Below are 25483 nucleotides of genomic sequence, written 5' to 3'. Positions count from 1 at the left end.
ACACTTGAGTGGTTTCTTTAAGAATAGAGGTATCCTGCTCTCTACCCCATCAACCATAGTATTTTGGGAGGAGGATTTTTTGTTGTTGTTTTAAGACAACTATTATTTTCAAGCAATCCAGCCCTTTCTGGCTTTTAAGTATTGTAGTCTCGACACTTTCTGCCAATGTCTTTGAGTTCTAATCCTGACATTTTTCTACTGTATTTCGAGTGATTCCTTAATTTGTTTAAAAACTCCCAGAAGATACATCCTTTTATTCCAAGATGTGAGCTAAATACATCTACCATCATATGCTCATGAATGAACTAGTCTGACCATGTGCTTCCTGAATATAGTTGGTAGAAGTACCTGGGGTGTCAAAAACAAATTCTTGGATAGCATGCCAAAACAAAATTAACAAAAAGAAGCAGAACCCCAGAGTCTCCGTTTAAAACAATTATTCCCATGTAATCCTAAGTATGCTTTTAAAGGAGCTCTCAAATGAATCCATTGCCTATGAAGTATCTGGAGAGGAGACATGGCTACACATCCTGCCTGCTGCACTGCATGCCTCTCCCCCCCAACCACCACCTTCAGCACAATTTCCAATGGTGATGCTACAGCACACTTCTTAGACTGAAACAACATATCTGCTAATTTAAAGAAACGGTTGAGCTGGGCAGTGGTGGTGCACGCCTTTAATCCCAGCACTCAGGAGGCAGAGCCAGGTGGATCTCTGTGAATTTGAGGCCTGCCTGGGCTACCAAGTGAGTTCCTGGAAAATGGCACAAAGCTACACAGAGAAACCCTGTCTCAAAAAACCAAAAAAGAAAAAAAAAAGAAAAAGAAAAAAGAATAAAGAGAGAAAAGACAACGTGAAAGTGAGCAGAGCACACTCCTCTGGACTTGGGGACTTGGAAATGGCTTGAATCTTAGACCTACTGGCAACACATGAAATAACTACCTAAGTGGCATAGTGAGCATTTACAAGGGCGAGAATAAGAATTTATAGAAGAAAGTCCAGTTAAGGTTCAGAGAGATGTTTTGAGACACCAAACAACTTTCAAAGGCTTTAGAATACCCTCAAGAACATTAATTGAGCACAGTTACCCATAGCTACCTGTAGTATCATTGCTTAGGGAGTTTCATGACTAACATCATTTGGCAGCTTACACAATTCCTTACCATTGTTCATTTCACCCAAAAGAGAGTTGGACAGGTGCAGTGCATACCTAACAGGTGTGATCAGAATTTACACTTAATTTTCATGTGTGTGTGTGTGTGTGTGTGTGTGTGTGTGTGCGCGCGCGCACGCGCACGCGTGCGCGCTATAACCTATAGTGTAGGTTCTTGCCTTCCCCTGGCTTGAGGCAGGGTATCTTTGATGTTCACAATTATACACATTAGGAGAGAAGACCCATGAGCCTCCAGAGAGTCTTACTCCTCTGCCTCTCATCACCACAGGGGCACTGGAATTCCTTACATGTGCTTTCATGCCCAGCTTTATATGGGTTCTGGGGATTGGAACGGGATCCTCACATTTACATGACAAATGCTTACCCAATGAACCATCTTCTCAGCCCCACATGTAATTATTGAAAATAAAAACAAAATGAAAAAAGTATAACTCTACAGAAGCAGCAAAGACTTCAATATCAGACATTATTCTAGTCTGGAGACTGAAGAACAAGATGACCTTACATAGATACACAGTCACAGCCAATGCAAAGCCAAGGGCAGGTCAAGTTTCATCAGGTGAAATCAAGTTAAATTCATTAAGTCAAGTTTAATGAAGGACATGAATAAATTCTGTGGGAAAGTAATATGTAAGTATGGGTCCTTATCCCCACACACATTCCTAGAGAGGTGTTCATTTAAGTCACAAGTTCTCAACCTGTGGGTCACTACTCCTTTGGAGATATGAATGACCCTTTCACAGGAGCTGCATATCAGACATTAACATGACAAATCATAACAGTAGCAAAATCACAGCTATGAAGTAGCAATTAAATAATTTTATGGTTGGGTCACAATAAGGTAAGGAACTCTATTAAAGGGTCATTCCATTAAAGAGGTTGTGACTCACTGGTTTAAGTGGACCTAAGATTGTAAACTCAGGTAGAACTGAAAAAATAGCCCTTGATGAAAGAAAAAGAAAGAAATCGGTCAAAGAATAATGAGGAGAAGAGATGTGGAGGGAGAGGGATGGAAGTAAAGGGGAGATGGAGGGAGGGAGGGATGAAGGAAAGAGGGATGGGATTTGTTTAAAACATATCTTTATTACCCGATATCCCAAAGTTCAAGGGTGGAATGAAGACTCACTTCAATGTATTACTTTACAGTGTGAGGAAAAACCATTTTTTGTCATTCTGTTTCTCTCTTTCTCACTCCAGACCACCTGTTTCCCTCTCCATTCTCTCTTTATACTACACAGAACTTTATTGAACAAGGATTTGACAGCATAAACATTATTTTCCTACATGTTATCATAGAATATTTGTATGGAATGACCTTGCAAGCAGTAAATAAATCGATTCATATTTTAAACCAATAAACTGAGTTCCAGCTACTCCAGACATTGTGCTGAGTAGCTAATTCACAATAATGCAAAAACCAGTGTTTTCAACTTTCAGGTAGCCACAATGTGCAAGACCTCCAGGAAACTAACATTTCTCCTAAGGTGATAAGTGGTAGAAAGAGGTATCAGAGCAGCTACATACATTATCTGGGATTGGAGGTGGAGATGATAAGTAGGTGCTGGGTATTAAATAACCCAAGTAAAAGAAGTTCCTGGGAAATACACTGAAGGATCTGCATTAGTTAGCATGATGTACAGACTTATCACATTGGTATTGTTCACATGTAGGGCCCTGCTGTATTCCACCATGGCCTGTCCTATGCACAATAGGAAGGTTAACAGTATCCTAGGCTTCTACCCATTAGATACCAGTAGCTCCCTCCAACAACCTAAACTGTCTTTGGACATTGCCAAATGTTGAGGTGTGGGGTATAAAACTGATCTCAGCTTAAAATCACTGGTTTAGGGAAACATAAGCTGAGTCAGGAATGTAGTTAAATATATAGGAAAGTACCAGGTATGAAATAATATAGGGACAACACTTTTGCATCTGAAGATGAAAAGTGGAGATTTTTGTTTGTTTGTTTGGTTGGTTTTTTGTTTTGTTTTGTTTGTGACAGGGTCTCTCTATGTAGTCCTGGCTGTCCTAGAGCTCCCTATGTAGATCAGGCTGTGCTTGAACTCACAGAGACCCTCCTGCTTTTGCCTTCCAAGTACCGGGATTAAAGGCACAAGGCATGTGCCACCACAGTGGGTATGGGTAGAGTTTATTATGTGTATTTCACCACCCATGGCTTCTCATTTATCTTCACAAGTTTATGATAGATGTTACATGAAAACTATTTTGAAAAATCCTATTAGGCCTCAGTTGAGGGTAGTGAGGTACAAAAGCAGTGTTTGCCCAGAGTCACTCAGCAAGTGAAACAAATATCTAATCCCCAAAGTGAACGCAGAGTGCAAAGCCCATGCACATTTTAGAATACCATATGACATAAAGCTTTTCATGTCTGAGGCACAGAATTCACACAGGGACTAGAACAGACGTGCATCTATAAGAGAAAGGCCTGTTGACTAGATACCTGCTCATTACAGACAGAAGTATGAAGATGATAGGGACTTCCTAGGATGGTTTAGGAAAACGTGGACAATAGAAGAATACTGTAGTAGCAGTGTAGAGTGTGAAGGTGGTTGTTGAGCACAAGTCTGGGAAGCAGGAGAATAATTAGGAGTCTACTATATTAGCTCATTTGAGAAAACTGATTAGATTCCAGCAAAGAGGACAAGATCTAATGACTGATTGGATACAATAGCCACTGTCCCTAAGTGATTTGTGATTTATACATCTTCATGGATCTCCATGGGAATGTCCTATTTTCCTTTGCTTACCTTTTTCTCAGCTTCAGGGTTCATATCTACTTGTGTTACAATCATATGAACAGCATTGTCTCTAATTTAAGATTTGCTTGTTGAGCAAACATCAATGAGTTAGCTAACACATTGCAAACAATAACAGCACCATAAGAACATATTATGTGTCAGGCACAGCACACAGGACTATGAACAGTCAACAACACCTAGAAATTGCTTTGGTGTGCACTTGCTACTTCAGATCAAGACTCTAAAGTTCAAACCACTAGCTGACCAAGAAATTAAATCTAGAGTTGCCTGATCTCTAAACGTTTCCTCTAGCCAACTTGCCATTGCTTGTTCATTTATAACTCATGAAATGAAATGTAAAAACAAGAAACAATTTTTAGGTCAAGAAGGCCAAGTTCATGAAGCAACTAGAGAAATAGAGTTTGAAGATGAACCAACTTGGGCTACAGATTTGCAATGCATCTGCCTTCTATTGGAGATAACGTGAATACAAGTCATAGGGAGATGGAGCTGCTTTGATAGTTTTGGTTGGTTGGTTGGGTGGGTGGGTGGGTGGGTGGGTGGGTGGGTAGTTGGTTGGGTGGGTGGTTGGTTGGTTGGTTGGGTGGGTGGGTGGGTGGTTGGGTGGCTGGTTGGGTGGGTGGTTGGGTGGTTGGTGGTTGGTTGGGTGGTTGGTTGATTGGGTGGTTGGTTGGGTGGTTGGGTGGGTGGGTGGGTGGTTGGGTGGTTGGTTGGTTGGTTGGTTGGGAGGGTGGGTGGGTGGTTGTTTTGGAGGAATTCTTGAAGGTGCCTCTTGAGAACATGGAGAAGCACAGAATGGTGGAGAATGGATGGCAAGAGTGCTATGGGAGAGGGAAGAGAAGTGACGCAAGTAAGTTACTTTGTTGGCACTGATGCGCTGCAGGCTGGAGACAATGAGGCAAGTGGGATGAGGCTGCTGCTTTGAGCCACTAGGAGAAATAATGCATGAGGCACACTTGTGCAAGGCTGAGTGACTCCAGGGGGACAGTTCAGACTAATATTTAGTACTGGATTGCAAAATGGAATCCCATCTAGATTACGGGTCACAAATGTATTTAATTTCAGTACAGATTATACACTGTGCTTTGCAAAATTTCTCACCTAGCTGGCCCTCTGTTTCTTGACTCTGGGTCTGTTTTTCCCTCTATTTGCCTCTAATGCTAACGTGTTTAATTTTTTCCCAGTAAAGTGTTATGAACTGGCCAAGTTGCATCAGGAATTGGCCAGTTGCACCATCTCTTCTTTCTTCCTGGTCCCCACCTCCCCTCTCTGCATCTCTCACTGCTTGTCTCCAGGGACATTCTTCTTCCTCTCCTCTGTTGTCTCTCTTCCTTCCTATGGGTCCTGCTGACTCTGCTTTTCCCTCCTCTCTTTACGTGGACCTTCTTCTCTCTTGTCTTGGTTGAAAGAACAGAAACCAATGGCCAGTTTTCTAAGCCTATCCTAACCCAGAGAACCTGGAAATAAGAGTATAGACTATTCAGAGTCGTGTAGGGCAATCAGAATGTAAATAATGATGTATAGAATTACATTTGAGGCTGAGATGTCTAAGTAAAGAGCTTGCTGTATAAGCATAAGCACTTGAGTACAGACCCTTAGAACCCATTAAAAAGCCATGTGTGGCAACATGTACCTGTAATCCAGGCACCTAGGAGGCAGAGAGAAGTGGATCCCTGAAGCTGATTAGCCAGACAGCATAATAAACTAACTTAAGGTTCAGTAAGAGACCCTGTCTCCAAAAGTAAGGTGAAAAGTTATTGAGGAAGACATCCAATATTACTCTCTGTCCTGCATCCACATGTGTAGCCAGATGCATGTGAGTATACACATATACAACTCCCAGCACACACACACACATACACACACACACACACACACACACACACACACACACACACACACACATATATGGGGGTGGGGAAGAGAATGTAATTATTTTGGCTAAAGAAAGCGTCAACATGGGGATGCCCAGACAAGTAATTTTCTAGCCTCCTCCAAGGGGTTGAGATAGTGGGTGTTAGGTTTCCACAGTGGCCTTCAGAATCCCATGCTGGTTATGATACAGATTGCTGGCCCCCTGTGCACTTTGCAATGCAGTAGGTGTAGAGTGGACCTAAGAAGATGCAGTCTACTGAGTCCCAGGTGATTTAAAAAAAAAAAAAAAAAGAACCATTGAACTGTCAATCAGAGGGTCTGGGTTTCCCATTGCATGATGGCAGTGGGTGAGGGGAAGCAAGTGGGGAGAAAAGAACTTTACTTCTTGTGGCATCCTCAAAGAGAATGTAACTACCTCAGAAGCTCTGGCTAATAAGTCAATCTAGAGGGTATGCTGGGGTATAGGCCAGGGTAAAGGACAAGCATGGAAAGCTCTGTATTGTAACCTTCTGGAAAGCACTGAAGCCAGCCCAGCCCCAAGCCCTGACATCCACCCTTGTACTTGTGATGATGCATAGAAACAGCAGAAGGGAACTCTCAGAATCTGTTTGATCTCTGTCCAGCTCCCTAAGCCCTCTGTCTGTTTATCTCCCTCTTTCCCTGGCCTCCTCTCTCCCCATCACCCCCTGCCCAGTGGATGATTCACTGCCTCCCCTTGCTTCCCCACCCCACCCCACCACCATCTGTTTTTCTAATGATGGCAGAAGATGAGCTGTTCTATTGGCCCCGCACCATACATAATACAGCACACTCCACGCTAGCATTAGCTCTCATGCATCCTCAGAATGCTGTTTTATGGGTATCTTTTCTCCACCAAGTTTTCTCTTTTCTCTTAAACCGCACCCTTTCCCTTTCCCTGGTCTCATGTGGATCCCAGTTTCCCAGAATTAGATCAAGAGACTCTGAGATACAGAATAGAAGATTAACATACTTGCCTGCATGCAGGTTGGGTATGCTTGAAGGGATTGCTGGAAATCAATAGCAGTTAAAGGCACTCTCTTTAGTACACAACAAGGAGCCAAAAATATCTGGGCAGTGCTGCAAAGTGGCTTATTAACTTCCAAAGAGAGATTTGGGTGAATAAATCTGCAGTGACTGTGGGGAGTGGAGAAAGCCCTGAGTGAGTGAACTCCAGAGTGAATGTGTGCTGCTGACAAGGCCATGGCCACTAGGATGGGGTAGCAAAGCCTTTCAGGGAGAACAAAGTGTAAGTGTTGACCCTGTCTAGAAAATGTCCATCCTAGCTTTCTCTCCCCTGATATCTAGGGCCTGCAGGCTGCTCCCCTACAGAGGCTGCTGAGATTAGCTAAACCTGTCCCCTTGGTCCAGCTGTGTATCATAAACTCTGCCTCCTTGTTCAGTTGCAATAACCCCATCTCTTTATTGAACTCTATATAGTAAACATGCTGAGTTTCTTGGTGTACTGCAGCTTTTCCATCAGAGATCCTCACATATCTGATGCCAATTTTTTTGTGCATCCATGTATCCTGCCTGTCTGTCTGTTTGTTGTCTATCTGTCTTTTCTTCACCCTTTGTTCACCTCAGTCAGGACCTTCCCTGGAGCCAGTCATGCTGGACAGGGCAGTGCCTGGACTATTTGTTTTTGTCACTGGCTGTTCCTGGGATTGGAGGTTTTACCTAAATGAGCTATGTATGTATGTATTCTCCTTCTCAGTGTCAGAGGGTTCTTAGGTCACTCTCTAGGCAATGCTCTGATTCATTCTAGACTCTTCGTTGTTAGGTTAAAAAGCCACTGTACCAGAAGTGACCACTGACAGGGGATCCATTGTGGGAAGAAGAAGATGGGATGTCTTGATATATTAAAGATCTAGGTCAGACCACTCAGTGGTAGAATATCAGTGTACCTAGAAGGCTGCTTAGACACCTGAATCGCCTTGAAGGTGATGCAAAGGAGGGAAGCCTCAGAAAAGGGACCCGAGGAAGAAGTAAACCACATGCTGACTGGAGTAATAACTTCTCTGTTATTCAAGTCCAGCTGAATTCAATTGTGGCTGAACCCTCTAGATATTCTTGTTTTATGAGGGAAAAGAAGCTTTACACAAAGATTTTTATATTTATTTTAATTTGTAATATGTATATGTATGATATTATATAAGTACATATGAATCTCAATTTTCATCCAAGCCTGGTGATTCCTGCCGACGAATAACCCTGGCATTCAGGAGGCTGAGGCAGAAGGGTTACCATAAGGTCTAGTCTGGCCTATTGTGGCTGGAGTATAATACTCTGTCTGCATAAATGCACACACAATCTCAATTTTAAATATTGACACACACACACACACACACACACACACACACACACATACACATACACACACACCAAAATTGTTTTAAGCACTGTGCTGGCTGGATAAAATTGTCTATAGTTAAAATCCTTTTTTAACTAATTCCAACCAAGGCCTAGTTACAGAATCCCAAAGCCATAAATAATTCTGGCTTGCCTTTTCAGTGACTGAAGATTTTACTAAAATAAAACTGAGTTCAGAAATCCTAACTTCTATAAGTTTGGGATTGGGAGGCAGCTACATTGAAGAAACTAAATGAGGAAAAGAGGGATCGATCGGGAGGAACAGGGCCTTGCATTGGAGCAACTCACATTACTTGAAGCTCTCCACATATCAAGCTCACATACCTCACATGACTGGATACAGTAGACCAGGGAAGGATCTGGGTGCCACTGACGTCGGCCGGTACACACAATCCTCTAAAGCAGAAATACAGGAAACAGAGACATTAGGTCTATGGGAGAAACGGCCAGTTCCATGTTTGCCCCAGCAGTCAACTCCAGTGCTCTGAAGGCAAGAGTCTCTCTGTGTGCCTGGCCAGCATCTAGTCTGTCTTATGGAAGCCATGGACCCTGCTGGGTAGTGTGAAGACAGACACTCTCCAAGTGGGAATTTTGTGCTACCTTCCTCTTTCCCTAGGGGATCACACTTTTCAGAGGTGAAAAGGCAATCACAACACAATGAGTATGATCTGTTCTTAAGCAGAATACCTAAATTTTAAGTAACTTCTAAGAAATTATTACATGGCTGTGTCAGAAGAGCCATAACTTAAAAAAAAAATGTTTTTGACAGAGAGTCTTATACCACAGCCAAGGCTAATCTGGAACACACTATGCAGCACAGATTGACTTTAAAATCACCACAGTAACCTGGCCTTGGCCTCCAAATGTCTCCGATTATATGAACTACCATATTCCACTTGTACCATGGGTTTTTCAGGCTAACACATATGGCTGTAGAAGTCTTTAAATGTAACTGAACACTATGAAAAGGCCAGGAAAATAAGGTTCCTGGTCTCTCTGTGGACTGTATTAATGAATTAAAGTTGTATTGATGTTAAAGGACCTTCGATTGAATCTTCAGTTCAAACTCTTAAGGCTCAAATTTAAAAGGGATAAACCCGTAAAATAACTAATCTCATAAAAGCTACTAACTTTTAAACTATTAAAGACACTTATGACATGCCAGTTAATGATCAAATTATAAATGATCAAATTCGTTAATGTGCTCAGAACTGTGCTTATATTTGTGCTAAGTACAAATGTAATTCATTTATAAGAACAAGCTTTAGCCTTCTGTGTATGTTGTCAAGGTTAAGCTTGAAGCAAGTAATTAAAAACACAAAGTTTTTTTGTTTTGTTTTGTTTTTTAATCAGGTATTCCACCTGGACTTGCTTTGAGTGTCATAACACTGACCACTGCCACCAAGGACCCTGCACAAACTGGACACTGTTGGGTTTACTGCCCTACTCTACCCCAAGTTTCTCTGCCACAGAAAAGTCTCTCAGATCTTATGGGTCTGGCAGCTGAAAGCTGATGCTAAGCTCTGCGGCAGCTGAGGGCAAACTATCTCTGTCCCCAACAAACCCATTGAGATCACCATGGAAGATCCCAGGCTGGCTGTCCAGGTAGCAAGTGAGTCTCTGTCGTTTTAATAGACACAGAAGCCACTTGGTCTATAATTCCTACTAAAATGTATTCTTTTCAAGGTCTGTGATGCCATTGATGGGGAGCCTCACCTTGGAGACCCTAGATTAACAGTCTAGCAGTCTTGCCCACCCCTACACCCAAGGCTACCCTGCCCAGTCAGTCCCTTCATAGCCAGAAAGTTTGCTTTCACCTTCAGAACAGTACGGCTTTATAGTAACCTTGAGTGCAAAGGATAAACATGTTGCTTGCTGTTTAGACAAATTTTAAAACTTTTTAAAAGCTTAAATTACCCGAGTCTCTTAAATGAAAAAGCTTTAAGGCTAAAACAAAATTACTTGCCAGCCTGAACTGATGTCATTGCAAAAACCAGGCCTTGCTTTCCATAGAGCTACTGGGTCTCCTACTGAGATGGTAAACTCATAGACAGGTTCACCTTGCTGGCAGGCCTCCTACTGAGACAGGTAGACTCACACACAGGTTTCCCCTTTTTCCTAAAGTTGGTAGGCCTCCTGCCCCAAAAGACAAACTCACAGACAACTGTCAATGACAGCGAACTCCAGCTATCATGCTGCTGATAGTGACTGAAAAATTGCTTTTTACTCTTCCTTTATTTAAAAGAACATGCTTTTCAATGACTGCTCTCAATAATCAACCACCTATGTCTCATGGTAAATGATTGGATGCTTCCAGATGAAAGGAAAACTAAAACTTTAAGGTTTATGTCCATTGCAGAGGTCTAAGGGAGTGATTTAAGGTGTGTAAATGCCAGTTGTGAAGGTCTGAGGGAGTGATGTAAGGAATGTGAAAATGAGACTTAAAGATGACACATATGATGTTAAGACTTCAAAAATTCAGGGTCGAACACTAATAAATGGAGGTCTGGTAAGCTATTAATCTAGCCTTGGTAAAGCAATGACTACTATGATTGTCACAGGCTCGAGGTTGTAAATTTCCTTTGGTAGTTTTCTAAATACAGGCTTAAAAGTGCTTCTCACGGTGTTAGAAATAGCTCTGTCCAATGTGTATCTGTCCAATCCTCTGGTAAGAGGAAAGAGGTTAGCTGCCTTTACCCCAGAACCATCTTCTGAATCCTCATGTTCTCCTTGTTCTCTTTGCTGCCAGGGAACATCTGCCCTGTGACAAATGAGTGTCTATACTTTTATCATGTTGATAACTTCTCAGGCTTTGTTTTGTTGTGGCTCAAAGGCCTGAGTCTACCCCAGCTGTTTGCAGACACTTGATAACCACTGTTCTACAATGTGTATTTCAGTAGAGGTTACACTGATGCTGATGCCTTCTGTTCCTAGTCAATACCTGTCCCAGCAGATTCACTCATCTGACAGATACCATCCAGGAATCAACTGTGGCCCTGCAAACTGCTCCAAAATGAGCTCACTTCACTAGCTTCGGGTGGTCTTGCAAAACCAGCAAGCCCTGGACTTGTTGAAAGCTGATGTAATCCAATCACTGTTGTAAACCAGTTCAGCCAATGTGGTTGATCCCTGTCTCTTTAGGTTCCTGGGCCACCAAGGTGTCCCTCTTCACACACCCCATCTGTGAAGCAGCTACAGAAGAGACCATTGGCAGTTTATCGTCAACAAAAGGCTGGCATGTTTGGTCTCAGGCAGTACATATGCCCAGAAATAGCTCAAGCTGGACTATAGGATTTCTGGGGCTTAGATAGAGCCAGGTTTCCTCAGGAACTTGAAATGTATTCCCATCTATCAAAAGAAGTCATCTCTCTGCCTCTGGCAAAAGGGGACATATGGTGCTCCATGTACATATACCTTTGGCAGCTATCAGAATATCAAGGTCTGTGCTAGCCTCCAGGTGCCTCCAGTCCCTAGTCACAAATACCTATTATACATTTCAAAGTCTCTACACTAGCCTCCTGGCCCTTCTCACCTTCACTATCCTAACCCCAAGGAACTCTGCTAGTTTTATTATAGTGGCAAAGTTTTGTCACTCCGGTCCCCACTATTGAGTCCCTCTATTCTCCCTTCCCTGCCAGATAGCCCTGGCCAGCCCAGTTTGCTTCTTACTCTGGATATTATCTTTCTCTTATCCATAATAAAATCCTCCCACTTAACCATGGAGTAGAGCTTTCTTTACTGAGCTCCTCACATATACCTTTCTTTCCCAACTTTCCTAGAAGAGAAATAACAGAACAAATCTTCACATATGTTAGGTATTTACAACTCAGTATTGCAATATGTACTATAAGATGGTGACCTGGCTTCAGTTATCATTATAATAATATGGAATTATAAAACCAATATAAAAAGTGGACGGGAGTGTTTGACCACTGAAAAGTCTGAGTTAACTTTCCTACCTGCAGGCAGCATAAGCTGATCCATTGACGTATGAAAAATAAGCAGACTCTGTGGTAATATTGTGTTCCCAAAAATATTGTGCACCCTAATAAATTTATCTGGGGTCAGAGACAGAACAGCCACTAGACAGACAAAGAGGCCAAAAAATGGTGGCACTCACACCCTTAATCCTTGCATTCCAGAGGCAGAAATTCCTCTGGATCTCTGAGTTCAAGGCCACATTAGAAACAGCCAGGCATGGTGACACATGCCTTTAATCCCAGGGAGTGACGGCAGAAAGAGAAAGATATATAAGGAGTGGAGATCAGAAACTAGAAGCATTTGGTGGTTAAGCTTTTGGCTGGTTAAGCATTCAGCCTTTTGAGCAGCACAGTTCAGCTGAGATTCATTTGGATAAGGACTCAGAGGCTTCCAGTCTTAGGAAACAGGATCAGCTGAAGAACTGGCGAGGTGAGGAAGCTGTGGCTTGTTCTGCTTCTCTGATCTTCTAGCATTCACCCCAATAACTGACACCAGATATGATTTATTAATAAGACCTCTAAGGTTCCTGCTACAAGACTACATTTAAGTTTTCTTAGTGGAAGTTATGAGATTTGCTATTTAAAGCATCGTATTTGCTGATCGCCTCCAGTTAGCAGTAGTGCAAAAATACTAAGGTGTTCTCTTGTAAAGCAGATGACACTTCCTTCATTCCTTCTCACAGTATCTCCTCTGCTCATCCACTCAGTTCAGACCAAATGTATGAAAACCTCGCTTATTACAAACTGTATGCCCCAGCAAGCAAGAGCATCTGCTTCTATGCTGACCCAGTGCTGCCCTCAAAACGGTCAACCCCTTTGACAGAATGTCAGTTTCCCCATCTAAGGGATGCTCAGCCTTGGCAAGCTCTTGTATCCCTAGCAACCTGAACTTGCCAGAATATTCTGAACAGACTGGATACCCTTCCCTAGATTTTATAAATGCGGGGATTTTGGTATTCCCACATTCCTAAATTTCTACAATATATTATAAAAGAAACAAAATATCAAGGAATAGAATTTGTCTTTATTTTCAAGTCTGTTCTTCCTAAGCCCATTTCACCTATTATTCCCAATATATTTTGATAGTTTTGTATTTTCATGTAATTTTACTAGAAAGTGATTTCAAGTTGGCACATATAGAAAACATAAAGGATGCAGACCCCCCTCCTTCTGTTCCTCCAGTTTTCCCCATTCTTCCTTCCAATTTCTACCTAATTTTTCAACACATATATTAGGCACACATACATGCATGCATGTGTGTGTGTGTGTTATTTCCTCACAGTGTTTGTAGAATTCTATAATCTTTACCTCATACTATACTTGTTGTTAGTGCTGTTTTATGAATGGTTTTAACTGCACTCTGTTTATTTTCTAGTTTTTGGGATGTTGCATTTTCTTGAATGCATAGTACTGTAACAGACAAAGTTATCTCTTTAAGCCCTATCTGTCAAGGACAAGGCAGTTTTCCAGAATGCTGGGAGCTGGGGGGAATAACCAGCCACATATTCACTCCTCTAAACAAGTTTGTTTGAACTAACTACCAGATGTGTTTGGTCATATGTAGGTGGGAGGTACATAGGCAGGAAATACTTCAGCATGTATTTTTGCCCCTGATTGGACCTGTTGGAAAATGCAGAGAATTATGTCTTTTTTAAAGCCCCACAAAATGTGATTCATGGCCATTTCCTGGAAATCCTAGAATGGACCTGACCAGAGTTCATCCTGGTCGGTATTTAATTAAAGCTTACTTCACATGTAGCTCAAAGTTGTGGAACTGGTCTTTCTCTCATAAATCTCAGGATTAACAAGTACTCCACTGCTGGAGTGCACTTTTAACTTATTTAACCTAACCCAGATGGAGAGTCAATTCTGTTATTTTCATTCCTTTTGCTATAACTAACTATATGTAAAATCCTTTCATATGTGCAAATGTAAGAAAAATTCATCACAGTGACATTGACAATACTCACTGATCTTTAAATACTAATTCAGTTTTCAGAGTAGCTCAGACTGCCACACCTCCCTATCTGTGTCAGTTGCTAAAAGTGGGTGGTATTTCTGTTGTATCCATCCTAGATGCCAAATCCTTGAGAAAAGGGGCTGGTCTCCCTGTTCTATTCTTTATGTTACTTTCAGGCAGGTGACACTTTATAAGCGCTGGCCAACTGCTAAATGAAATGCTGGGCCCGCAGGCTTCTCCTGAATCTTCTGGCCTATGAAAATCATCCATCCCACAAACACAGCTCTTACCTGTAAGGACATGCCTGTCTCATAGGATGAGTAAAACTACTGGTTATTGATAAAAGACAATTGCAATTGTTTTTCAAAGCTATGCATACTTGAGAAACAAAAAGGAAGTGAATCACTCCCTTGGATTGCCCTTTGATGGTACAATGATGTGTCACAGAGGCAATGTACAGAACAATGCTATACTTTATTTGGGGTCATGTACATATGTAGCATTGAGAAAGTTGTTACAAACTTGGATGGTGGCAGAATTTATAGATATAATAATATGATGTGATTAGCAGTCCATTTTGTCAATTAACTATTCCTGATTAAAAACAAAAACAAAAAACTTGGGCAATTTTCTGTTATAGCCTAAGGTTGGCCAATTAAGTCTTGTGAGTATTATTTATTTATCTATTTATTTAATGTGTATGATTATTCTATCTGCATGTATGCCTGCATGCCATATCCCATTGTAGATGATTGTGAGCTACCATTTGGGTGCTGAGAATTGAACTTGGAACCTCTGGAAGAGTAGCCAGTGCTCTTAACTGCTGAGCTATCTCTCCAGGACCAAAGTCTTGTGACTCTTAACAAAAAGTCACCAGGCAATAGCATCCATACAGCTTTATGAACATTGTAATATGCCTTAAAGGCTCCACTCACATCTCCTTCCCTTTCTCCTGTTCTCCTTCCCTCCTCTCTTCCTTCTTTTCTTTTCTCATGTTCTTTTTCTCTTTTTTGTCTTCGTTTATTTCCTTAGTTTTAAAATGTTCCTAGAAAAAAATTGTCAACTTTTTTATTATTATTGATTAAAATTAGGAGCTTTTTCCTTTTGGAAAGCTCAAAACAAATCCTTAGCAATTCATGCTCACCATCATTTACTATTGTTTACCAGTTCATCTGAAAAGTTGGCTGTGAGCAGCATCAGAGTTAAGAGTTGTGATGCATGTTAATACATAAAAAGTAGTAAAATCAGAATAGGTATTGCCAATAGAAAGAAGAAAGGGTAATTATATTGGAGGGGCCTGAACACATGAAGAGTCTGTATTGATTTGTACTCTGAAAGCAACAACAAAGATGACTAGATTGCTACACAACTCCAGGGAGGCTATCTAGAAAACAGGATCCTAGGAAAGACACAGGGATCACCCAATGACAGAGAAATGGATGAGATCTACATGAACAACCTGGACAAGAGTGGGAGAAATGAAGGGCAAGGTTTGAGGGAAGGGAGGCTTGGGGGAGCAGGAGATCCCAGCTGGATCAGGAACAGAAAGGGAGAACAAGGCATGGTAGACCATGATGGATGAGGACCACATGAGAACAGGAGTGGGCAGAGTGCTGGAGAGGTCCCCTGAGGTCCACAGTGATGCATCCTCTGTAGATTGCTGGCAGTGGTCGAGAGAAAGCCTGATCTGACCTAGTCTGGTGATCAGATGGCCAAACACCCTGACGGTCAGGCTGGAACTCTCATCCAGTGACTGATGGAAGTGGATGCAGAGATTCTCAGCCAGGCCCCAGGTGGAGCTCCGTGTGTCCAGTTGTCGAGAAGGAGGAGGGACTGTGGGAGTGTGAATTGTTGAGCCCAGGAGTGGAAAAAGCACAGCAACGAAAGGCCAGATGAATGGAAGTACATGAATTGTGAACCAAAGGCTATGGAGCCCCCAGCTGGATCAGGCCCTCTGGATAAGTGAGACAGTTGAGTGGCTTGGACTGTTTGGGAGGCATCCAGGCTGTGGGACCTGGACCTGTCCTTAGTGCATGTGCTGGCTGTTTGGAACCTTGGGCTTACACAGGGACACATGCTCAGCCTGGAAGGAGGGGACTGGACCTGCCTGTACTGAATCCACCAAGTTTAAATGAATCCCCAGGGGAGTCTTGGCCCTGGAGGAGATGGGAATGGAGGGGAGGGGATGGGGGGAAGGTGAGGGTGGGGGCGGGAGGGGGGAGGACAGGGGAACCCATGGCTGATATGTAAAATTAAAACACAAATATAATTTTAAAAAAAGAGGAAAAAATTTAACAAAGCTGGGCAGAAGAAATAAAACTTCTCTATTATTATTCTGTGTAGATTATCCAAGGATGTAACATGCACATTTGTAATTTGCCAAAAATATTCCAGAAAGTAAGAAAATTAAATCTGCTTCTTGCCAGGAGCTCTCATTTACCTGTCCAACTCACTGTTTCCCTCTTGATTCACTTCCATCTTGTATCCCAAGTATGCATAGCTTTGAAAAACAATTGTAATTCTCTTTTTATCAATGACCAGTGGTTTTACTCATCCTATGAGATAGGCATGTCCTTACAGGTAAGAGCTGTGTTTGTGGGATGGATGATTTTCATAGGCCAGAAGATTCAGGAGAAGCCTGCGGGCCCAGCATTTCATTTAGCAGTTGGCCAGCGCTTATAAAGTGTCACCTGCCTGAAAGTAACATAAAGAATAGAACAGGGAGACCAGCCCCTTTTCTCAAGGATTTGGCATCTAGGATGGATACAACAGAAATACCACCCACTTTTAGCAACTGACACAGATAGGGAGGTGTGGCAGTCTGAGCTACTCTGAAAACTGAATTAGTATTTAAAGATCAGTGAGTATTGTCAATGTCACTGTGATGAATTTTTCTTACATTTGCACATATGAAAGGATTTTACATATAGTTAGTTATAGCAAAAGGAATGAAAATAACAGAATTGACTCTCCATATGGGTTAGGTTAAACAGCAAGGGACAAATGATATCAAGAAGGGAGGGTGTAACAATGTACTGAGCGGTCAGAGCTCTCACATCTCTTCATTTCCCCCTCTTTCTCGTTTGCTTTAAACTATTCTGTTTCCTAAAAGAACCACTAGTCCTTTCAGGATTAATTTGGGAAAGCGTATCAAAATAAAAATGAAAGGCTTTGACCTCACTGAGCTGGGGAGCTGACAGGAATTACATATAGTTTTCAGGTTCTTCCAAATGGATCCCTTGGGGAAGTCTCATGAACTTGCACCTGACTGGTTCATAATTATGATCATACTTTAAAGATAGAGGGGAAAGCATCAATCACTTTGTGAAGCAGGAATTCATGAGGTAAAATAATGGCAGGCGGTGGGGGGGATGAGAGGTGATGGTAGATGCCTTGTGCTTTGAAAGAAATCACTTTCTAATATAGTTTAGGGAAACTCAGTTCCAGGCAAACAACTGCTGCTTTGTGTCAAAAACAAATCTCCTTGTATGATGAGTTTCTCAAAGGCCACATCTTTCCAAGTTAGAATAGGATTTCCTCATTTTAAAGTCAAGCTATCACAAACTAGTCTCATGAAAGAGCAGACGAAGATAGCAATAAACTCTTCACCTCACCCTTAAACAGGGTTTCAGAATAAACAAAACTTGGAGAAGGGTCTTGGTGGAACCCTCTATTTCACAAGGTCTTTGCTTTCCTGTAACCACTGTGTTCATCCTGTGGTCATAGAGGATATGAAAACTTGGGTGAAGGGTGAGGAGTCAGCCCCTTGTGCTCAGTGCGATGTTGAGATTAGTGTGACAAATGAAAGAAAGGGAGAGAAATCAAGAGAAGAAAACATGGAGACTTGAAAATGGCAACATTCTCCTTGCCTTGGCAGCCTAGAGATGCTGGACTCTTAGGAAGTGAAGGCAAGATGTCAGCAGACAGCAGACAGAGCCATTTCTGGGCGTCAGGGCATGAAATATGGTATCAACCCTGCCTAAGCACACAGCACCCTGTCTTTCATTATTGTCACATCCCACTGCCTGGTCACCACATCAAAGACCCAGAATGTGCACTTGGTCACTGTGTCAAAGACCCAGAATGTGCACCTGGTCACTGTGTCAAAGACCCGGAATGTGCACCTGGTCACTGTGTCAAAGACCCGGAATGTGCACCTGGTCACTGTGTCAAAGACCCGGAATGTGCACCAGGGAATTTTATACTCTGGCCTGCTGTCTCCTACAGGAAAAATATTCTTGTAAAACTGAAACAGTATAGCATGTGTGCACGTGTGTGTGTGTGTGTGTGTGTGTGTGTGTGTGTGTGTGTGTGTGTGTTTTATCACTCTGTCCTTCTCCGTACCACAAGAGCTTTTAAGAAATTGCTTCCTTAGTCAAAGGTGGCACAATAGGAAATATGCAAGAGACCTTAATTCTCTAGTTCTCTCAGTGCAGTTTATAAAGGACAAAAAAAAAGAACAAATGATCCAGACATTTATCTACACACACACACACACACACACACACACACACACACACACAAGCATACCATGAAACAGTGTTTTTTTTATTCCATGGAATGAAGTGGTACAATTTTTACAGAGCCAGAGGAGATTTTAAAAGGGTAAAATTTACACTAAATACATAAAAATAGCACTTAAACTTAAGATTTATGTGATGGAAACTGTGCTGAGTGTTTCATATGTTTTATTATTTTTATCTTTATATGAACACTGCAAGATAAGTAGTATTTCCTTCCCCTGGAAGGAGAATGCCCAGAGGCTCTGAGAGCAAACCACTTTCCTCTCTCTTTCTGTCAGTTGTTTCTTAGAGGTATTTTCATCAAAACCTCCAGGCAATCTAGATTTTAGGAAATTGTTTCTTTAATAGAATGCACAATATTCTAAATCTCAGCCATCAGTTGCAAGAATAAAAACCAATTGGCCCTCTAGAGAAGGTTAAATGAGCTCTAGGCATCTGAAAGCACATTTCACTGTTCTTTAAAAGCAAAACAAAACACGAAATTCTGTCACACAAAAAGAAAAGTAATGTTTATAAGGGAAATATCTCTCTTCAAATGATTTTCCCTCAGATTTCATGAAAAGGGAAGGAAATGTGGAGATTGGTGTTTTTCATGGTTGAAAAGAATGGCCTGTTTTCTGTTGGACAGGAAGACTGTCCCAAGCAGAGAGCTGGAGGGAGAAAAGACTGTTGCGGGTATGGAAATACAGATACTGTCACACAGTTTGGAGTCAAAGGCAGTGCTTAAGCCTGGTCTACAGAGTGAGTTCCAGGACAGCCAGGACTGTTACATAGAGAAACCTTATCTTGAAAAAAATAAAATAAAATAAAAAAGATCGTTGCTTAAATATTTTCTTCACTTCACTTCTTGACAACTGTGAAATTTTGGACAGATTATCTACCAATGCCTATGTATATATAAAGTAGAGATAATAAAGTCTTTCTAAGCTTATTCATTTGTGATGAGATTCAAATTATATGTAGAAACATATTTACATATATAACTACATACGTGTAGTTACATATATTATTTATATATATATATATATATATATATATATAATCTGAATGTGTGTGTGTGTGTGTGTGTGTGTGTGTGTGTGTGTGTGTGTGTGTAGCAGTGGGCATACATAGGAGTTTGGAGACAAAGTATTATTCAAATATAAGCTATTGCTCCTGTTACAAAGAAGAAAGTAGTATTCTAACAATTTTTTACTCATTCAACCAATACTGATAAGATGCTTAAGAGCACCAGCACTAAACAGGGCATTAGGCACACAAATATAAACGAAATGATTGGACCACTGTAAGTCAACAACGATCCACCTAAAGCACAGATGAAGAAAGGAAGGCTTCAACAAGACAGAGCAAATGGTCCCCTACTCTGGAAAGAGTCTGTCTCTGTAATAGTGTCCTGGATTCTTCTGGAGGACAGTGACACCAGATCTCTGGGAAGACAGGTTAGTTGCTACCTCTCAGGCATTCCCAAAGAACATCTGCCACTAGCCAAACTATTCCTCACACTGCATTATACAATGTTTCTGAACTGCAAACCAGCATCCTTCACATCAAAATAAAGCCAAAAGCAAATAGCAATCCACTAGCAAACCTAACAGTAAATACCACATCAAACAATCTATTAAAATTAACAGTAAATACCACATCATGGCCCAAGCCAGTGAGGTAAAGAAGAAAGTTAAGAATGATTTATGAACAAAATGTATAGATCCAGAATCCATGTCTTAGTGAATTTCTAGAAAGTAGCTTGCAAGGATTTGATTGAACAATCTAAAAAGCAGCTGTATCCCATTCCACTCTCATTCTCAGAAACTACAACACACAACAAAACATTCTCCACTCAACTCTTTCTTTTGGTTTCTTTTATTCATTTTACAAGTAGCAATTGAACACTTAGTACTTCCTAGACACCTAAGTCTATAAAGTCACCTTTGAGAACGTAAGTATAACAATAGACAATAAAGATATTATCTCTCAGTTTATTCCAATTATAGAAATATATATGTAAAATATATACTGCCTGCTAGTAATTTCCAAGGAGAAAAAAAATTAAAAAGGAATGTACCAGAAAAGTGAGCTAAAATTTCAGACATAATAGCCAAAGAGGGCCTTCATAACATTTGAGTCTAACTGGGAAAGAAGTAGAGGTAGAAACAATGCAGATGTCAGGGTAAACATCGTGGGCAGAAGGAACCACTTGGGCATAGGTCCTGAGATGCAGATCATTATGGCCTCAGAACATAGTCAAGAGGAGGCCACAGTTGAAAAGGCAGTGATCTAAGAAAAGTATATGAGAGACAGAGCCAGGAGGGTGAACATGGTCCTTGGAGAAAAGAGGAAATAGATCTGAGTGTACACGTTTTAGAAGGATCGAATGAGAGTTGTAGAAATGGATGAGCATTCTAATGGGGATGTTATCTGGAGCACCTATGCCCTGGGAGCTGGAGTACTTGAGAACTAGGAGGAAAATGCAACCTAAGGCTCAGAGGATAGTGGCCATGAAGATGGCGAATATTTTAATTCTATTGGTATTAGCCTCCAGTGTGGTAGAGTCTAGGGAGGAAAGAGGCTTTGAAAGAGGCTGAGGAGAGAAGAGGACAGCCTTCCCTCACACAGACACTAGGATATGAGCGGTGAGAGAAACAGAGACCATTGAGCCTTCTGGAAGGCAGTGATGTCAAGGGAGGACCAGCTTCAGGTGGGAGAGAAAGTAAATGGAGTCCCCAGAGAAGAGGCCAGAGGTATAACAAATGTTGCTGATGAGTTCAAAGAGCAGAGGACCCAGGGGAAGAATTTTCTGGGTTGAGAAAGACAGGGGTATGGGAACATGAAACCTGTTCGCATCCTGTCAGCTATCCACCTTCTCCCTGTGTGCAGTTCACTTGGACCTTTGCTAGGTAGCCTTCCTCCTTCCTTCTTTTATCATCATGCTTCCTCGGTTTATCCTAACATTTCCTGTTTTGTTCTCATTATTCATTTTCTTCCTTGTCGCTTATGTCTCTGAGCCTTCTTTTTATCTTCCCTTTTAAATGTTTCTTTTCCAGCCACTTTTCTCCTTTTCTTATTTGATAGTTTGTCCTTGATCATGGGAATCATTCACAGGGATGTTTGGCAGCAGGATTTGGACAGCCTCTAAAATTCCTCCAGGGGATGTCCTGCCAGTTGAGTCCCAGGTGGCAGCCTTGCATCTACAACACACAAAGCTGACCCTTTCCTCACCTGGATTTTGACAGGTTCCATCCAGTGCTCCAAAGTGTCAGCAGTCACATTCTCCGGCAGTGTCACGGGATCACTAGGGGGCACGACACATGATGGAGCACACACTGCACCTGAAGGAATGGAAATTTATAGCAGAGACATGGACTTCCCAGACCACACTCTTATTCAATGCTTGCTTAGTTTACACTAAGTAGTCTGCACTAGAGACTTTAACACCGTGGTAGTTATTGGCAGGGCTGACTTCCACCCCTTGTGTACCTGTAGGGACACTGCTACGTAAGGTGCTCACCTTACATAGAACCACTGTGGGAAATTAACTCTCTCCCTCTCCCTTGTTCCCTCCATGTGCCACTTGTGCTGCCTGGTCTATTACATCCTCTCCTCAGGAACTGATATATCACTGAGTCATTCAACAATTAAAAGACCGATTCTGGTTTAGCAGACTGCCACATGCCCAAATCAGGGATCCAGCTAGTCAAACTCTATATTGATTGATAGATATCTTTTAAGTATATTTAGTATCATTTTGATGTCCCAATAACATACTGATAGCACCTGTTACCTTGTAGCCTTAATAGCTGGGGTTGAGGAAATGCAGAGGTTATTTTATTACCTCAGGGCATAACCTATCCTGTCAGCTGGTATGCTAAAAGTAATTACATGCACAACCAAGAAACTTACTTTAGTGAAGGAGGAAATGGCCAAAATTAGAAGCAGAGATTTTGGTCTCTCAAAGGAAAATCTTGCTCTGTTTGTTTACATGGGAGACCCAAGTGCCTCCTCAAAGCCTACTCAAATAAAATTCATTCTTGGGGTTCTCTTTCCTACAAATTATGTAGTCTCTAGCTTTCTTTTCATTTCTCATTGTCTATATGTCTGTGTCTTTAGGCAAATAATATCTTAAGTTATGTCATTTTTAGGAGCCTATATATGTATAATATTCTACGTAGAAATCAGAAGTTTTGAGGGTGAGAATCTGTTCATGAAACACTATTAAAGAGACATCTGAGATCACTGATAATCTATGTCTATTTGTACTATGATCAACACAAGACATCATAGTACAATAATACTTGGAACACAGTAAAAATCAATTCAGAAGTGCCTGAGGTTTCCAATTAATTCACATTATGCACATTTATATTAGATAGGTTAGACTCTTCTAAAAAATGTTCAAGCCTGTATAATTCAAAACTTAGATGCAATCTCATAAGTTTCATGTTCTAAATCTTTCCTATGATGCATAGGGAAAGTTAGGGCAAGGTTGAGTCAACCTTACTCTAAGTCAGCTCTTGCCCACAGGCGCTGGAACCCAGTCCTCTGTAGAGAAAGACTGAAGAACAACAGGAGCAAATACCATCTCAAATAACCCTTCCCACAACAATAGAGGTAGTATAGGAGCCCAGTACCGTGGGGGTGGGATGCAGCTGTTCATTCCTTTTAGAGGTATAAATCCAGCACAGACACAGGCACTTTGGGTCTCAAAGCCAAGGAGGTACCATGAGAAGGTGCCCCATGCTTACCAATCCCATGTCCCTGTTCACACTTGTACTCCACAGAATTCAGCTCTGAAGGGGGTGGCGGGCACTCCCCTTGCAGGTTTTCACACAACTTGAATTCCTGGGTCCACAGACCCTCTTTGGTGCAGACGATGGGAGTCTAGAATTTCAAAGATAAAGAACACCGCTATTGTTATTTTGGTAGTTTCATTGTAAGAAGGGGGGAAGTGGTTTGATTAGTGACAATACCTTTTAACGGCTGGAACGTGGGCTAGCCAATGATTAAAACAATATGCAGAGTTAAAATGGCAAAAGAAGGAGGAGAAGGAAGAAGAGAAGGAAAAGGAGGAAAGAATGGAGGAAGGAATAAAGGAAGGATGAGCAAAAAACCCAGGGACAACCCAATACAATTTCTCGCTATTTCCATGTGAAGGAATCATGAACAATTTCTCATTCATGAAATTTATCATCATTGTATTCTCCTATAGCAATGAGAATATAATAAAGTACTGACCAGAGCCGTATACTCTGTGCTGTTTTGAAAAAATTTCCACAGATAGTATTGTTTTATCCTGATCCGTGCACGTTATCACACCAGTATTGCTTGTGGCAAATACTGATTTTTTTTCAAGTTGGGTTTTATATAGTGAAAGTAATAATTTTCCTAAAGTTATGTTTTTGCCTTTCTACTGAAATGCACACATCACTGTTTTAATCCTATTTGACATCTATTCCCTTTCTCCATGTGTCTGCTGCCTGGTATAACTCTTAGTTCACCATGGCTCCCACTACCATTAATTAATGTATACTCTACCTGGATGGAACACAGACAAAATTAATACCTATAAAGAAAGCCCAAGGGAAGAAATGCAGATCTATCAATCACTCTGCCTTTGTTAGGCAAACTCCATGCTTTCTTAACTAGCCAGCTCACACAGGCATATCCGGTAGATTCAGATCTCATTTTGTGACCTATTCTTCTCACATCTGTTCTGTACTGTTACCTTGAAGTACTGGATACTACGTTAGAGTCATGGCAAGGGAGCAGTGAAGGCCACTGGTCTTTGCCTCCAAAGTCTCCTTGACTTCCTGTCTCATGTATGTGCCTGTGATGCTTGACAAGTGTCTATAACAAAACTGCGTTTAGTCACACAACCATGATAAGACAGTGGTTTTCAGTTCAGACTTGTGCCAGAATCCTGGGGATGGTAATAGTCCAACAACACTTTAATTAGCTTTGCTGAACAACTCGAGTTTTCATTTGGGACTTCGTCCTGCTATAAAAGAAATCACAACTCCTGCATTCTTACTCATTAGGTCAACACACTCATGAGAGCCGACTGCATTGCCAAATCAGGATCTGAGACTAGCTTGAAATGGACCCTGGTAGCCAGTACCCTACTCACTAGCTTCTTCTCCTCATCTCAAAGAAAATTGAATTTGGAAGGGAATGCTCTAAAACATTAACTCTCTATGGAATAATCTCAGTGCCTCTCATTAGAAGTCAGCTGCATAAGGACCTGCCTGCTAGATTTCTTTCTATTTACTTCTTCCCAGTATTCATGTCACGGCCATGACCATGCAGCTGAGAGCACACAGTCTCCTCCAAATGAAGTTCACAAAGTCTTCCTTACCCTTTCCGTTTCCTGGTTACAGTTGAGCACACATTGGCTGTCCAGCTTGAAGCCATCGGTACATTCATACATGCCTTCAAAAACAGGAGAAGGAGGCTCACACACCACTGGGATGCAGCTCCTTTGTTCCCAGGTTCCATCATCCAGGCATTGTATCTTCAGGAACTTACTAATGAGACATGAAACCAAACAGGCCATAAGAGAAGAAACATATGATCAAAATTAGCAAAGGAGGCCAGTGACAACATAGCTCAGTGGGTAAAAGTGCCAAGCCTGACTTGAATGCCTGGGATCTACATGCTGGAAGGAGAGAACTGACCCCCACACATGCCATGTCATATGTATGGGACAATACACACAGACACATACATGAAATAAAAAGGGCATGACAACTGGTTCTATTTAGCCAAATGTCCCATTGTGGGTTATTAAGTTAAAAGTAGTGGTGTT

General features: G+C 41.5%; 1 protein-coding gene across 1 annotated transcript in view; it reads right to left on the bottom strand.

The window, feature by feature from the left end:
* Nucleotides 1-25483, bottom strand: part of Pappa2 (pappalysin 2) — a 237787-nt gene that overhangs the window by 30744 nt on the left and 181560 nt on the right. The window contains exons 17-20 of the mRNA XM_036202723.1: nt 25034-25202; nt 23424-23559; nt 21901-22010; nt 8546-8617 (exon numbers count right to left, since the gene is read on the bottom strand). Coding sequence (XP_036058616.1) covers nt 8546-8617; nt 21901-22010; nt 23424-23559; nt 25034-25202 — 487 coding nt within the window. The remainder of the gene's footprint in view (nt 1-8545; nt 8618-21900; nt 22011-23423; nt 23560-25033; nt 25203-25483) is intronic.

This window comes from Onychomys torridus, chromosome 11 (assembly GCF_903995425.1).
Source record: "Onychomys torridus chromosome 11, mOncTor1.1, whole genome shotgun sequence".
In the NCBI taxonomy this organism is placed as follows: domain Eukaryota; kingdom Metazoa; phylum Chordata; class Mammalia; order Rodentia; family Cricetidae; genus Onychomys; species Onychomys torridus.
The sequence above is the reverse complement of the archived record's forward strand: the minus strand, read 5'-3'. Positions and strand labels throughout refer to the sequence as shown.